The sequence below is a fragment of the Mastomys coucha genome, unplaced genomic scaffold, assembly GCF_008632895.1.
Source record: "Mastomys coucha isolate ucsf_1 unplaced genomic scaffold, UCSF_Mcou_1 pScaffold2, whole genome shotgun sequence".
NCBI lineage: Eukaryota > Metazoa > Chordata > Mammalia > Rodentia > Muridae > Mastomys > Mastomys coucha.
Window position 1 is genome coordinate 26185659 of NW_022196902.1, and position 13173 is coordinate 26198831.

The window sequence follows — 13173 nt, forward strand, 5'->3', positions numbered from 1 at the left end:
GACTTTGCAGTAGTCTGAGTATCCTCATGGTTCCCTGTGCTGCCTGCGTACTCCACTTTAGGGGAAAAGCACCCTCTTATCCCCACGGTGAGGTTGGGGAGTCAGGCTTACTCAGCGCTAACTAGAAAGAAGGAAAAGCCTAAAGATTAGTTTGTAAGAAAAAGCGAAGCCATGTTTCAAAGACCTATGTTACAGATATTCATCAGTTTTTTAAGACATGAGTCTGAAGTAGCCACCAGTTTGGTTCTTGAAAGATCTCCGAATTGTGTTCAGTTATTTGGGTGAGTAGGTCAGGACCCTGGCATGAGACAGGCAGAAGGAAAAAAAAAACTCAGTCACAATATTTTTTTTTCTAGCAACAAATGAGATATGGCAGTCAGGTAAAGTATACCAAATGTGTGTGGTCAGTTAAAATCACAACATGGCACAGAATACCAGTGTTTTGACCAAGCCTCAGAAATGTGGCGTATTAGTATGTGAAAAAGAGGGATCATATTTTTGTAGAAGGGAAAGTGAACTGCAGTGAATACATGGATTAAAAATAATGTGAGGCGGGAAACAACAAAAATCAAAGTTGATAACATTATTTTTCTGAGTGACCAGACAAAAGAAAATGCATAGTACAGATGATTCTTCTTTGATCATTGTTTGGTACAGTCTCTTTTGCAAATCATGTATAGTTTATAATTTAAAGATAAAAATTAAAACATACACACACACACAACACACATACAACATATATATGTATATATATGTATGTGTATATAAATATACATATAGAGAGAGAGAGAGGAAGAGAGAGAGACAGAGAGACAGAGAGAGAGATAGAGAAGGTGGAAGAGGTGCAGCAAGTGTCGGGCTGCACTACAGCTAGAGATGCTGTTGGCCCACAGTGGCGCTCGGTCCCCAGCGCTCTACATCGAGGGCATCCAGGCAGCTTGAATGCTAAGGACAAAAGAGTTTGATGACACAGCATTTAAGTTCTTTGTGTGGAGTACATGTTATGAATCCTTTGTGGAGCATGTCTTCAAGCTCTGTGCGCAAACAAGCTGAAATTGAAGAGAAGATTAGCAGGAAATGTGAATGTGCTCTATGAAAGTGCATCCAAAAAACAGCTACCTTCTATCCCCAGAAATGATCTGCCCATATAGAAGCCTACATCTCCTGCACCCGTGCCTCTTATGAACCCTTCTACCTGGGATATTCACTTCTTGCAGAATTTACTTTGGTAGTGAAGCAGAAGCTGCCAGGAGTTTTATCACTCTGTGTGGTTTGGAGTAATATGCATAAAGCACTGTCTGTATCAGAATGGCGTATTCAAGGTTATGGTGTATATTCCTGATAACTATCCAGATAGCGACTGTCCACGCTCAGTCCCGTTTGATAGTCCCGTGAGCTGGATGTGAAAAGAGCATTCGCAAAGTGGAGGCAGAACCATAGTCATATATGGCAGGTATTAATGTAAACAAGGAGAATCGTCTACAAGATCGATACGATGAGCACCCTAAACCCAGAAGCTGCAGTGCTCTATGAAAGAGACACTCAGCTTTTTAAAAGTAAAGTGGTCAACGGTGTTAAGGTACTGATCATCTGTTTCACCAGCCACAGATAGAAGACCCCTACACCATTAGCTTTTCTCCACGTAACCCTTCTGTATATGATGAGGCCAGAGAAAAGATGCTGACTCAGAAAAAGAAGCCTGACAAACAGCACAATAAAAGTGTTCATGTTGCTGGCCTGTCAGTACAACCTTTCAGTAAAGAAGAGGAAACTGTAGCAACCTAAGAGATGGTGGATATGGTACACCATACACTTTCCTGCCAAACTCTGGCCTAGTTAAAGCTGACTAATGGCAAAGGACTCCCTGAAGAGTAAATTTTGTGAACAGTGACTGGCTATCAGTCTTGTATATACCTATGTTCTAACAGCAGGTTATGGAGACCACTCATTAAGTAAAGCGTTACTTCTGTCGGAAGTGTCAGGGTGGATCTAGTTCAATACTCCATATTATTGGGGACCTTGAGGCTTAAGTATTTTTCTGAATATGTTAGAGGTAAGTTGTGTTTACTTAAACTAACAGAACAGAGAGAAATCAGTACTATGTAATAGTTTGGAGTTGGTTGTCTCAGCTGTACATGTGTTAGGCCATGAAGAAGGGTGTAGGGAACAGACGCCCGAGTGCAGCACTTTCAAGTAGAAGACGGAATTCCGGACATCAGCCTGCTGACCTGCTGTAAACATCTCTCAGAAGCATTAGGAAAGTAGGCAGAACCTGGATGCTTGGTTTTTGTTGTTGTTTTGTTTTGTTTTGTTTTTTAGGCAAATTACTGTATTTTTATGGCAAGAAGAAGAAAAAAGTGTTCAAATGGTTTCTGATGAAGTCAGGTATTTAAAGGGTGAATGACCAATGTGTTAGTGGAGATGAAATAAACCAATAAATGATTGATTGATTGATTGATTGATTTATGCAGGAAAGCAATGCTCCTTTTCAATATAACTAAACAGAGACTAATTTATAAGTGCTTTATTGAAAAATATACATATTTCCATATAAAATTACAGTAGCAGTCCTAAAGTTTTCTAAGTACTCGGCACACTATTACTCTGGGGGCAGTGCGAGGCTTGTAGGTTCTCAGCCAGGAGCTTTAGAGTAGCATTAAGTTGCATTGGTTTATGAAGATCCAATTTACAATTGAATTTTCTCCTTAGGATTATTAATCCAACTTAAAAAATGACTTGATTAATAATGATTAATAATATGTGTAGATAATCAAGAGCTGTTAAATGATTTTCTAATTTGTATAAATGGCACTATGTACTCATAAAAACTTAAATTCTCAAAGAAGAAGAAGGAGAAGGAGGCGGAGGAGGAGGGGTAGGAGAAAGAGGAGAAGGAGAAGGAGAAGAGGAAGAGGAAGAGGAAGAGGAAGAGGAAGAGGAAGAGGAAGAAGAAGAAGAAGAAGAAGAAGAAGAAGAAGAAGAAGAAGAAGAAGAAGAAGAAGAAGAAGAAGAAGAAAAAGAAGAAGAAGCTGCATTTAGGATTAGAGGAATCTGTAACTCAAAAAAAGAAAAAATCTTTAAGTAAAGTATTTACCTTTTAAGAAAACAAAAAGTACTTAGACTGTGATTTATTTTTCATTTTTCTCTAGAAGATTCCAAAGATTCACCAGCTTCAAAGAATGATAAAGGTGAGTTTGTTACCTGTTGGTTATTTTTATACTTTCTCTTAAGGAAGCAATATTTTGCATTTTGTGTTTTGTTTGTTTTAGTCTAATGTTCTTGATCTCTTGGTATAGTTATTGGCATTTCTAAGCAACATTTATGTGATAGAAATATTTCAATACTTTTATTTTTTAAACTATACATCTCTTTCTGTATATGAAAATAACTAGGATGGCATTATTTAAAAATAATTATTAGATACATTTATTGGCAAATATTCAGAAATTCTTTTAACATTATCATGTATAAAGATAACTTGATCAAGTAGTACAAATCTCTTATTTTATCAGGAACTGCTTTTAAGAAAAGTTAACTATAGTAAAAAGCCCTCTCATAAAGGGAGAAAACAGATTAAAATTAAAAAGGGAGAATAGGACCTGGACACACATACATATACACTTACATATAAAGATATACATATACACATATACAAATACATACACATTCACATACATATATACATACACACATATATACATATATATACATACATACATGCTGCATATACACATACCACACACATGTACATATACATACACACAGACATATACTATACACATATACTATACACATGTACATATACCATACACACATATTACACACACATATCATACACACACACATATACACACATACATACACATACACACATGTCCACATACATACACCATTCACATACACACACACAACACACATTAATGCTTCTCTTTGAAGGTCATATTTCTTTCCTATCAGAAAAAATTCTGGTTCTGACCTATCTTTCCCCTTTCCATTTATCAGTTAAAATATGGTATGCAAACTCTGAGTAAATAAAACAATACTAAAAGTTTGCAATGAAAATCAAAAGATTGCTCAAGCATATTTTGTTACTGTTATCTCTGATTTAAAATTACTTCCACAGGATTCCATATATGCCAGCAATTCAGAATGAATAAAAAAATTGGTTTTAATAATATAATTTAGTTAATATTTATGTTTCTGATTTTCACTTCAGATTAAATCTTTTCTCTAGTTTCCTTGAGATATATTTATTAGATGCAAATTGTACACTTTAAGTGTACATGTGAAGATTTAACATATATATGCATTGAGATCTAACAATGATTATTAAGCTAATTAACATATGAATTGGCACAGCTAACCTTTATATTAAGGACTTTCTAATTAGTTGTCTTAGAGAATCTGTGTGCATGTTTGTGTTTTATGGCTTTATGTGTGCTTTGTGTGCACATGTGTAGGTTCTTACAAGTGTGTGCACATGCTTGTTGAAGCTGCTGTCTACATCAGTGTTTTCCTGCATAGCTCTCCACCTTAATTTTTTTGAGCAGGTGCTCACTGATTTTGGAAGACTAGCTGTCAGCCAGCTCCAGGGATCTCCCTGCTTCCTCACTCCTAGGATTAGGGTTATAGTTGTGCACCATGACATGTTACTCTTGCCACCTAGACCCAAGCCCTCATACTTACACGCACTTTAACAGCTGAACAATCTTACCAGTTGCTGTCTTAGAAAAGTTTAAGCACACGATAGGCAAATTGCCAAATGAAACAGCTGAATAGTATATGACAGATAAATTTTTCATCACTTTGAAAAACTCCACAACTTTTCTCTGATGAGTAACCAATCAACTTAATTTCGAACCAAGAATGTAAAAGAAATCCTCTTTTTCTCTAAATACTTGTTATTATTCAATATTATCTTTATATTGTTCATTCTGACTTGTTTTCTTATAATGACTCTTCATTTTTGTTCTTTTTAGAAGACTCCAAAGATGTCCCACGTTCAAAGAAAGATAAAGGTGAGTTCCTTACCTTTTGCTCATTTATACACTTTCTCTCAAGAACTCAGTGTTCTGCTTTTTGTTACTTATTTTAGTCTAACACTCTGGATCTTTGTATAATTATAGGCATTTCTGAGCAATGTATATGTTGTAATATACTTTTAGTAATTCTATATTATTTATAAATTATTCTTCTCCTTGCATGTTGAACAAGAGCTTGACATTAGTTACCAATACTCATCAGGTATATTTATTGCCTAATGTTTTTTTTAAATATCATATTAAGGATAACAAATTACCACTTTATTGAATGCAATTATTTCATCAATAATTGCTCCTATTAAGAAAGTCACCTATAGTAAAAGCCCTCTTCTAAAAGAAGAAAATGGAAAACGAAGGAAGGATAGAGTGCACACACACACACACACACATACACACAACTACACAGACACCAAGTATGGCTCATGCACTCAGAAAAAAGAAGGTTCTACCTCCAGGTGTCTAATATTAACTAAACACTTCCAATGCCTGTCTTGGGAAAATGAGAGTTGAAACCAGCTTGTCCATTTTTGTCAGTGTCATTTGCTGAAGGGCTCTTAGCTTCTGCCTTTGGAACTGCTACAGCACAAGCACTTCTTCTAATATATTCTGTGAAGAGTAGGAGGTGACAAACTGTTCTTCTTGCTATGAAAGTGTAAGTTCTGTAACTGTTCTCATTAAAAATGGGAGAAGCATTGCCTTGAATAAAGACACAGATAAATGGATAACCATGCCTTGCAAAATCAAATCTGAATTGAAGTTTGAAATGTGATATGTTACTGGAAAATGTATATATTGTAGATATAAGACTGACAATTGATTCAGCAGTTTAAAGATAAAGGGATTCCTTTTAAAACTAAAAATAGATCTATTACATCTTCTGTTAGTTCCACTACTGAATGTGTGTGTGTGTGTGTGTGTGTGTGTGTGTGTGTACGAGACAAATCATTATTTCAAGATACCTGTACTTCCGTATTAATCACATAACTATAGTATACCAGTATATGAACCAAAATACTGAGTTGTTAATTAAAGGTAAAGGAATTGTTGCATGTATAAACAATGGATTATGATTTATCCAAAAACAAAACAACAACATCAACAAAGCAAAAAGCAAGCAAACAAAAACATGGAATCTGATAACTGTGTTAAGTGAAATAAGACAAATGCCACCTAGCATCACTAAGACTTTAAAAGTAAATTTCAATTGCATACAAGAACAGAATGAAACATTTGTAATAAACTGGAGATAACAGAAGAGAAGTAAAGAATGAGTTATCTAAAGAACACCAAAACCCACAAAGGAAGAATTCTGGTTTTCGATAACATCCTGGAGTAATACTGTTTAATACATAGTAATACTGAGTAATACACAGTTTTTATAATGAAAGTCTCAAATTAATCTAAATAAAAACTTTAAGTATGTAAGAATGGTATTTTCTGTCACTAAAATACTGTGTTCACATATAGAAGACACAAGCCAAGTGTATGCTACAGATCTCTGCATGTATTAATACTCCCCTTTTACTTTTTTTTATCTCTAGAAGTAACTGGTGATGTATCTTCACCAAAGAAGCAAAAAAGTAAGTTTATAATTAAAAACAACTAACTCCTCCAATAATTAAGATACTAGTTAGATAATTAAACTTTAGAGACTCCAAAAGACAGAATTAGTAGAAAATGATTTTTAGCACTGATCTGATGAAGCACCTTAAAGTTGACTATTTATATTTCAAGTAGAAACCTGTCATTTTTGTCTCACTCAAGAGGCAGAGGGTTGAAATAACTCCAACTAATGGTGGAAGTGCCATTTATTGTAAGCTATTTGGCACAGCTCTGATCTTGGGTTCTCTACCTGAATATTGCTTAAATGTGTGTTACTGTCTGCTATGTAACAGATTAGTTGAGTAGAGTGCTGAAATTCTTTAAATCAAGCTCAAAAAATGTGGAAAAAGTTTTAGATATTCAGTTGCTTGGATTCATTCTTGATATTAAAAGTTCCTTTTGACATTCCAGGACATTTGGCAAAGTTTTAAGAGTATCTGTAATCATTGATTCTAGAATGTAATCAGTATTCACATGGGGTTCCAGAAATTGGTGCTCAAGATTCTCATTATCTCAGGGCTTCCAAATGGGAAAATTTTGTTCAGATTGTAGAGCAACACAAACACACACACACACACAGACACACACACACACACACACACACACACACACATCATCATCATCATCATCATCATCATCATCATCATCATCATCACCATCACCATCATCACCACTACACTAGAGCAAACAATTTTTAAAATAGATCCAATTAGGCCATCACACATAATGCTTTAAATAACTAAACGTTTATCTGAGAAAATAATTCTTGTAGGATTTGCATGGTTTCCTACATGCATTCTGAAAGAAATTCCTGAGGTAGCTTATTAATTGAGAGGTTTGGATTCCTATTATGCTGTGAATGTTGCTAATGATGCTTCATACAATCAGACTGTGAGAAATATAGGAGCATAAACAATCTTGACATAATAATGTCATATATCAATGCAAAATCCATGATAAAACAATTATGATCTGAACTGCTGTGCTCTTCCAATGGATAAACTATTGTTAATAATTTCAATTACAGTCCAGCTAGCTCAGTTGGTAGAGCATGGGACTCTTAATCCCAGAGTCATAGCCTACATTGGGCACCACCTATTGGGGCTGGAGAGATGGCTCAGCAGTTAAGAGCACCGACTGCTCTTCCAAAGGTCCTGAGTTCAAATTCCAGCAACCACATGGTAGCTCACAACCACTCATAATGAGAACTGATGTGGACCTGGGGTGGGGCCAGCTGCACGGCTGGGTCTCTCAGCTGCTGATGCCTGGGCTGCACAACACATCAGTTAAAGGGAGACAAAGCATAATCACAACATAGTTTATTATGGGAAAGAGAACAGAAACCGGCCATGACCGTGTGGAGAAAAAGAAAGGAGAGGAAGGAGAGGAGAAGAGGAGAGAGAGGGAGGGTAAGAGAGGAAGAAAGCAAGAAAGGAAGAGAGCAGGAGAGCAGGAGAGGAAGCAAGAGAGTAAGAGAGAAAGAGAGAAAGAGCAGGAGAGGAAGCAGGAGAGAGAGGAGGGGGCAAAATGCCCCTTATATTGTGAGGTGGGGCTATCTGTCTGGGGGGATGGGGTGTTTCTGGCTATGGTCAGAAGACTGGGGGTAGGGTCCAGCTAGAATGCTGGGAGCTAGGGGCATTATTTATATGACAGAACACACATCTCCTGCTGGGGATTGTGAGACGTTGTGACTGAAACAGGAGCCAGGGACCCAGAAGTCATGGCTGAACTCCTTCCATCCCTTGCAGGCAGAATTGCTGCCCACTGGGTCACTAGCGTTCCAGACTTATACTCGACTGGGCCCAGGTTGCCTGAACAGGCCACTGTCCCACAATCAGATACCTTCTTCTGGTGTGTCTGGACAGCTAGAGTGTACTCATATATAACAATAAATAAATCTTTAAAAAATAATTTCAACTGGATTGTATCAATAGCTGAAGTCTCTCGTTTCAGTAATAAGCATTAAAATGGAACACGATATGTAGATAGTATCAATACTACTTTCCTGCTGACTCTATCTTGCCAGTGTGAGAAATTGGGTGAAAATGCATGGAAAATCACTGTATTGTTTTTTATGTAAATTAGGTCAAAATAAAGGAAATGTAATTAAAAGTCTCCAGGCATGATGGGTCATGCTTCTATCACTCCAGATACTGAGGCATGATGATCGCCTTGAGTTCAAAACCACCCTGTGCCAATAACCCAGGCTAGCCATTGTTACTGGGAAAAATCTTCCCTCAAAGAAAAAAAACACATTAAAATGTGATTAAAATAAATTAAATATTTGTGAAATATTATTCAGTAAAACTTTCCACTTGTGGAATTTATTACATCAAGCATTATTTCACATTTTCATCTTAAAATAGCAGTTTTATATTCAATTCTTCTCTTTAATGTAGGTTCTAAATTTTTTAGAGCTAATGTTATTTTTGCTAGTAGCTCTTTCAACTTGAGGTAGATACATATGCTAGGACATTGTCTGCTGCAAAGTTTCAAGTTAAATGGACATATATGAAAATGCTCTTGAATTTTATCACCAGTTGTTTATTGCTTTCTGACTCTGGCAGTTTTTGCTTCCTCTATCTAACGTATCCTAGCTCTTACAGTTTCAACAGCTTTAGGGAAAGAAGTCTTGTGCCACAAAGGTACAACAAAACAGATAAAGAGCTAATTTCTGAAAACCCAGTTTTTGAGGCTTAGGCAATATCTCTTCACTTGAATCTGAAGGTATTGTTAAAGTGACTCGTGCATATAATCTCAGTACTTGGAGGCTGAGGAAAAAAGAAATTTTGTGAGATCAACCTAAGAAGTATTAATACTATTAGCACTTGTTTCAGCTTCCTTACCATACTTCATTTCATTCATACAAATGTGGCCATCTTCCTGTCTCCTACATATCATGCTCCTCAATTGTCATTTTCCTGTAGGCCTTCAGCAAAACATCTATGATTGTTTACAATGTTCATGGATACAATGGAAAATAATGCAGAGTCAATAAGTGATTACAGATGTATTTGATCTCTTAACATAGCTGCCTCCAGAGAATACCTGGTTCAATATCCACAGCTCAGGTTCTGCCCATAATATTTCGCATCATGCTCCTTAAAAACAAATTTATTTATTTAGGTGGAGATGGGAAAGAGGCACCTTAGTTTGTGAATCTCAGAAGACACCATATTAGGAGTTGATTCCCTCATTCCATCATGTGGCACCTGGGCCTTGAACTTAGTTAGTCAGTATTGACAATGAACACCTTTACACAATGAGTCATCTCACTGGCATTGTGTCATATTCATCTCATTTTTCTGTGTTATTTTATATGTGAAGCATCTGCCTTAGAGCACTGCCTGAAGAAGAAAACAGGCTTCCTCAATAGTTCTCATGCATCCAGAATAAAGATAAATGCAATAACTCACTACTCTAGGACCCAGGATGCTCTGGGACATTATTAACACACACACACACACACACACACACACATACACACACACACACACACACACACACACACACACATACACACACACACACATGCACACACACCACATTCTATGTTGGTTCATTTACTTTTCTTTTTGGTATCCCATTATGATTTATGTTGTCTTGATTCTCTGTATAAGAAGACAACTCACAATGAAGTACAGTTCTCTCCAGTAGTTAGGGATTATGTCTATTGTGGTGTACAACCTCAGTGTACCTCCCGTGTTGTTATACAAGTGATAATTTTTTATAACAAAAATCACACTCTCTTTCTTAGGTCCCATCAGTTTCTTCCAATGTGTCTACTTGGATGGGTACAACGGCTATGGGTTTCAGTTTCCTGTCACTCCTGCCCAACATCCTGGAGAGAACCCTGGCAAAACAAACTCTCCAGGACAGAAGCAGCAAGAACAGTAGACACACATGCATGACCCTGACAACTGCTTTTACACAGTGAAAATGGGATCTTCTCTTTTGTCCATAGTGGCAGAGGCAATCAAAACTACCTGATGCTGAGATTTCATTGTAAACATTTTTCCTGGTATAAAGAGATGACATGGATAAAGGGACTGACTAATTGACATTTGTGTTGAGGGTCAAATACTTGAGAATCTTTATTTGTGTCTGTTGCTATAGGAGCGGTCCTTACATTAAGCTTCTTCTAGTCATTATAAAGTAGTATACTCATTGAAGTTTACTTTTAAATGTAATTGGCACAATTACAAAATGAGATTTATGTCTTCAGGTAAATAATTTTTAAATTGGTAACATAGACTGTGTTCCAATACAATAGTATAGGAACATATATAAAAGTTATTCTTCTGCATCATGTGGGTAGACTCAGTTTACCCAAAAACATATGTATAACATTATATTCTCTTCTGTTTCTAGTTTAATTGTGGTAAGGCTCTACATAGGTATGTCTTACACCAGAGTATTCTAAATTCCTTGCAGTATTCTTAATGAACAGACTATCTAACAGATGTGACTTGACAAAGAATAAGTGCTTGTTAGATCGTATCTCTGAGATTGCCTTGAGCTATGCTTAAGACATTCTCTCTTGTGGACATATACTTGCAATTAAGCAGGTCTGGTGTTACTTGTATAATAGCAAGTTAATGAGATACAAAATCTTCACATTTCTCCAGATTGTGCCTCAGGAAATCCATCACCTACGTCAAGGTTTAGATCAAATAATAACTATGGTTGACCAACTCAAACATAGTTATTTCTCAATACATACTTTCTGTGAAATTAAATGTTTTCTTTTTTCAAATGGAAGCAATACAAGTGCCATAAAGGTTTAAGTGAGGTGATTTGGGCCTAGACATGTTCATGAGGTATCTTACTTTCTTTTGGCTAATTGAACATTAATGCCAGTTAAATCAATGGCAGTTTTTAACTTACTTGTCCATGAATCACTGAAAATAACTGTTGAGAATGTCCATCTCCTTAGTAATACAAACACTAGATTTTCATGAACTTTTCTTATCAACTCTAGAAAAAATGATTGTACTTTTTCATCATGTTTCTAGTTATAGTTTCATAGTTGAACCTATGACAAATTAACTCACAAAACAACTTGAGTTACCATTTCTGGCACTGTCATAAGGTCAGCGAATGCTGAGCTACTGACTCAGTGAACTCGCTGTGTAATTGGTTTTCAAGTATTGTAGCCAAACATAGTTCTTGAGGTCCAAGACAAAGGTCCATTTTACCAATATTCAGGTAGGATATGGATCATATACTCAACATTAATGATTGAACGTTCGTGACTTTTGTAAGGAAGTTAGCTTCAACCAGATGCTGACAGACTGAATTCATACCACAAAAGCCAACACTATAATGAACTAGATTAATGGAGTCATTTGGAGGGGAAGGAGTACATAATTGACCAGAGCGAATGATATCTTTCAAAGCTGCTTCTTTCAGCAATTCAAACTTACAAGGAGAACAATGGATAAAGTGTTCTACTTAGGTGCAGTTTCACCCATGCAATTTCCTGAGTGTGGAACAGTGAATAAATGTGATAGTTGTTTTAAAAGACACTACAAAATGGGTTATCCACTAAGTTATTACTTTTCAATTAGTCTTTCTGTTCTGTGTCAGGTAATAGACCCTGTAACATAATACAGCAAAATATTTTACTTCATGTTATTCTGGCACAGCAACTTACTCTCAAAAATGTACTATATGTATTGGATCTGTATCTCCAGGTTTCAAACAACCATTGAAACAAACAGCTCAGTACTTCACAGAGTCAACTCTACTCTGTAGACAGATAAGATGTCTTAATATGGGTTTGCTTGAAAACATATTTTGAAATTATGTTTTTGGAGATTACATTAATCTTATCTCCACCAACTTTTAAATATCATCATCTATTTTCTTTATGAAACAAATTGACAAAATATAACAAATGTTATTGTAAATTTAGGTGTGAATTAGAGAAAAACTATGTTGTAACTAATATTAACAATAATTGTTAAGGTTTGTCTAAAATTTCAATGACTAGTATAATTTGAAAAAAATCTAAATTGTCATCTGTTATATCTTTTCATTAATAAACTACTTCTGGCCCTTGAGTTTAATTGTTTGTATCTTAAAAAGAAAAGGCATGAATAGTTAATTTTTCATTTTAAAATTTCCTTCATGGTTTATCCCATATTGGTCAAAATGTGTGAGTAACTGCTTAATTTTTGTCTTTGTCTAGTGGGTTTGAGTCCTCCCTACTGGTGCATATTCTCTTGTCTTTTATCCATCTTGGTATTTTAAAATATACAGAAATAAGGACATTTATTTTCACCCATGTTTTCTTATTTCTCTACAGTTATACAACTTCTGTTCATTATTTTTCAAATATAACCAAAGTTATTTTGTGTGATTCCCTCATGAAAAAGACCTCCCTGTGGACCAATTCTGATATATTCTTGTCTAAACTCATCATGGAAATATTTCAGAATTGTTACTGCATATTTAAGAACTCTGCCTACTTCCTTGAATAATCTTGCTGAATAAAAAGGCAAAAAGAATAACAAACATTGTTGGT

At 35.7% G+C, this 13173-nt stretch overlaps 1 protein-coding gene and 2 pseudogenes across 1 annotated transcript in view; all 3 read left to right on the forward strand.

Annotated features, from left to right (window-relative positions):
• Positions 1–12709, forward strand: part of Trdn (triadin) — a 413724-nt gene extending 401015 nt beyond the window's left edge. The window contains exons 34-37 of the mRNA XM_031380731.1: positions 3150–3188; positions 4980–5018; positions 6584–6622; positions 10402–12709. Coding sequence (XP_031236591.1) covers positions 3150–3188; positions 4980–5018; positions 6584–6622; positions 10402–10541 — 257 coding nt within the window. The 3' untranslated portion in view covers positions 10542–12709. The remainder of the gene's footprint in view (positions 1–3149; positions 3189–4979; positions 5019–6583; positions 6623–10401) is intronic.
• Positions 172–621, forward strand: LOC116097894 (annotated as a pseudogene).
• LOC116097893 lies at positions 1004–1785 on the forward strand (annotated as a pseudogene).
• Positions 12710–13173: the final 464 nt, after the last annotated feature.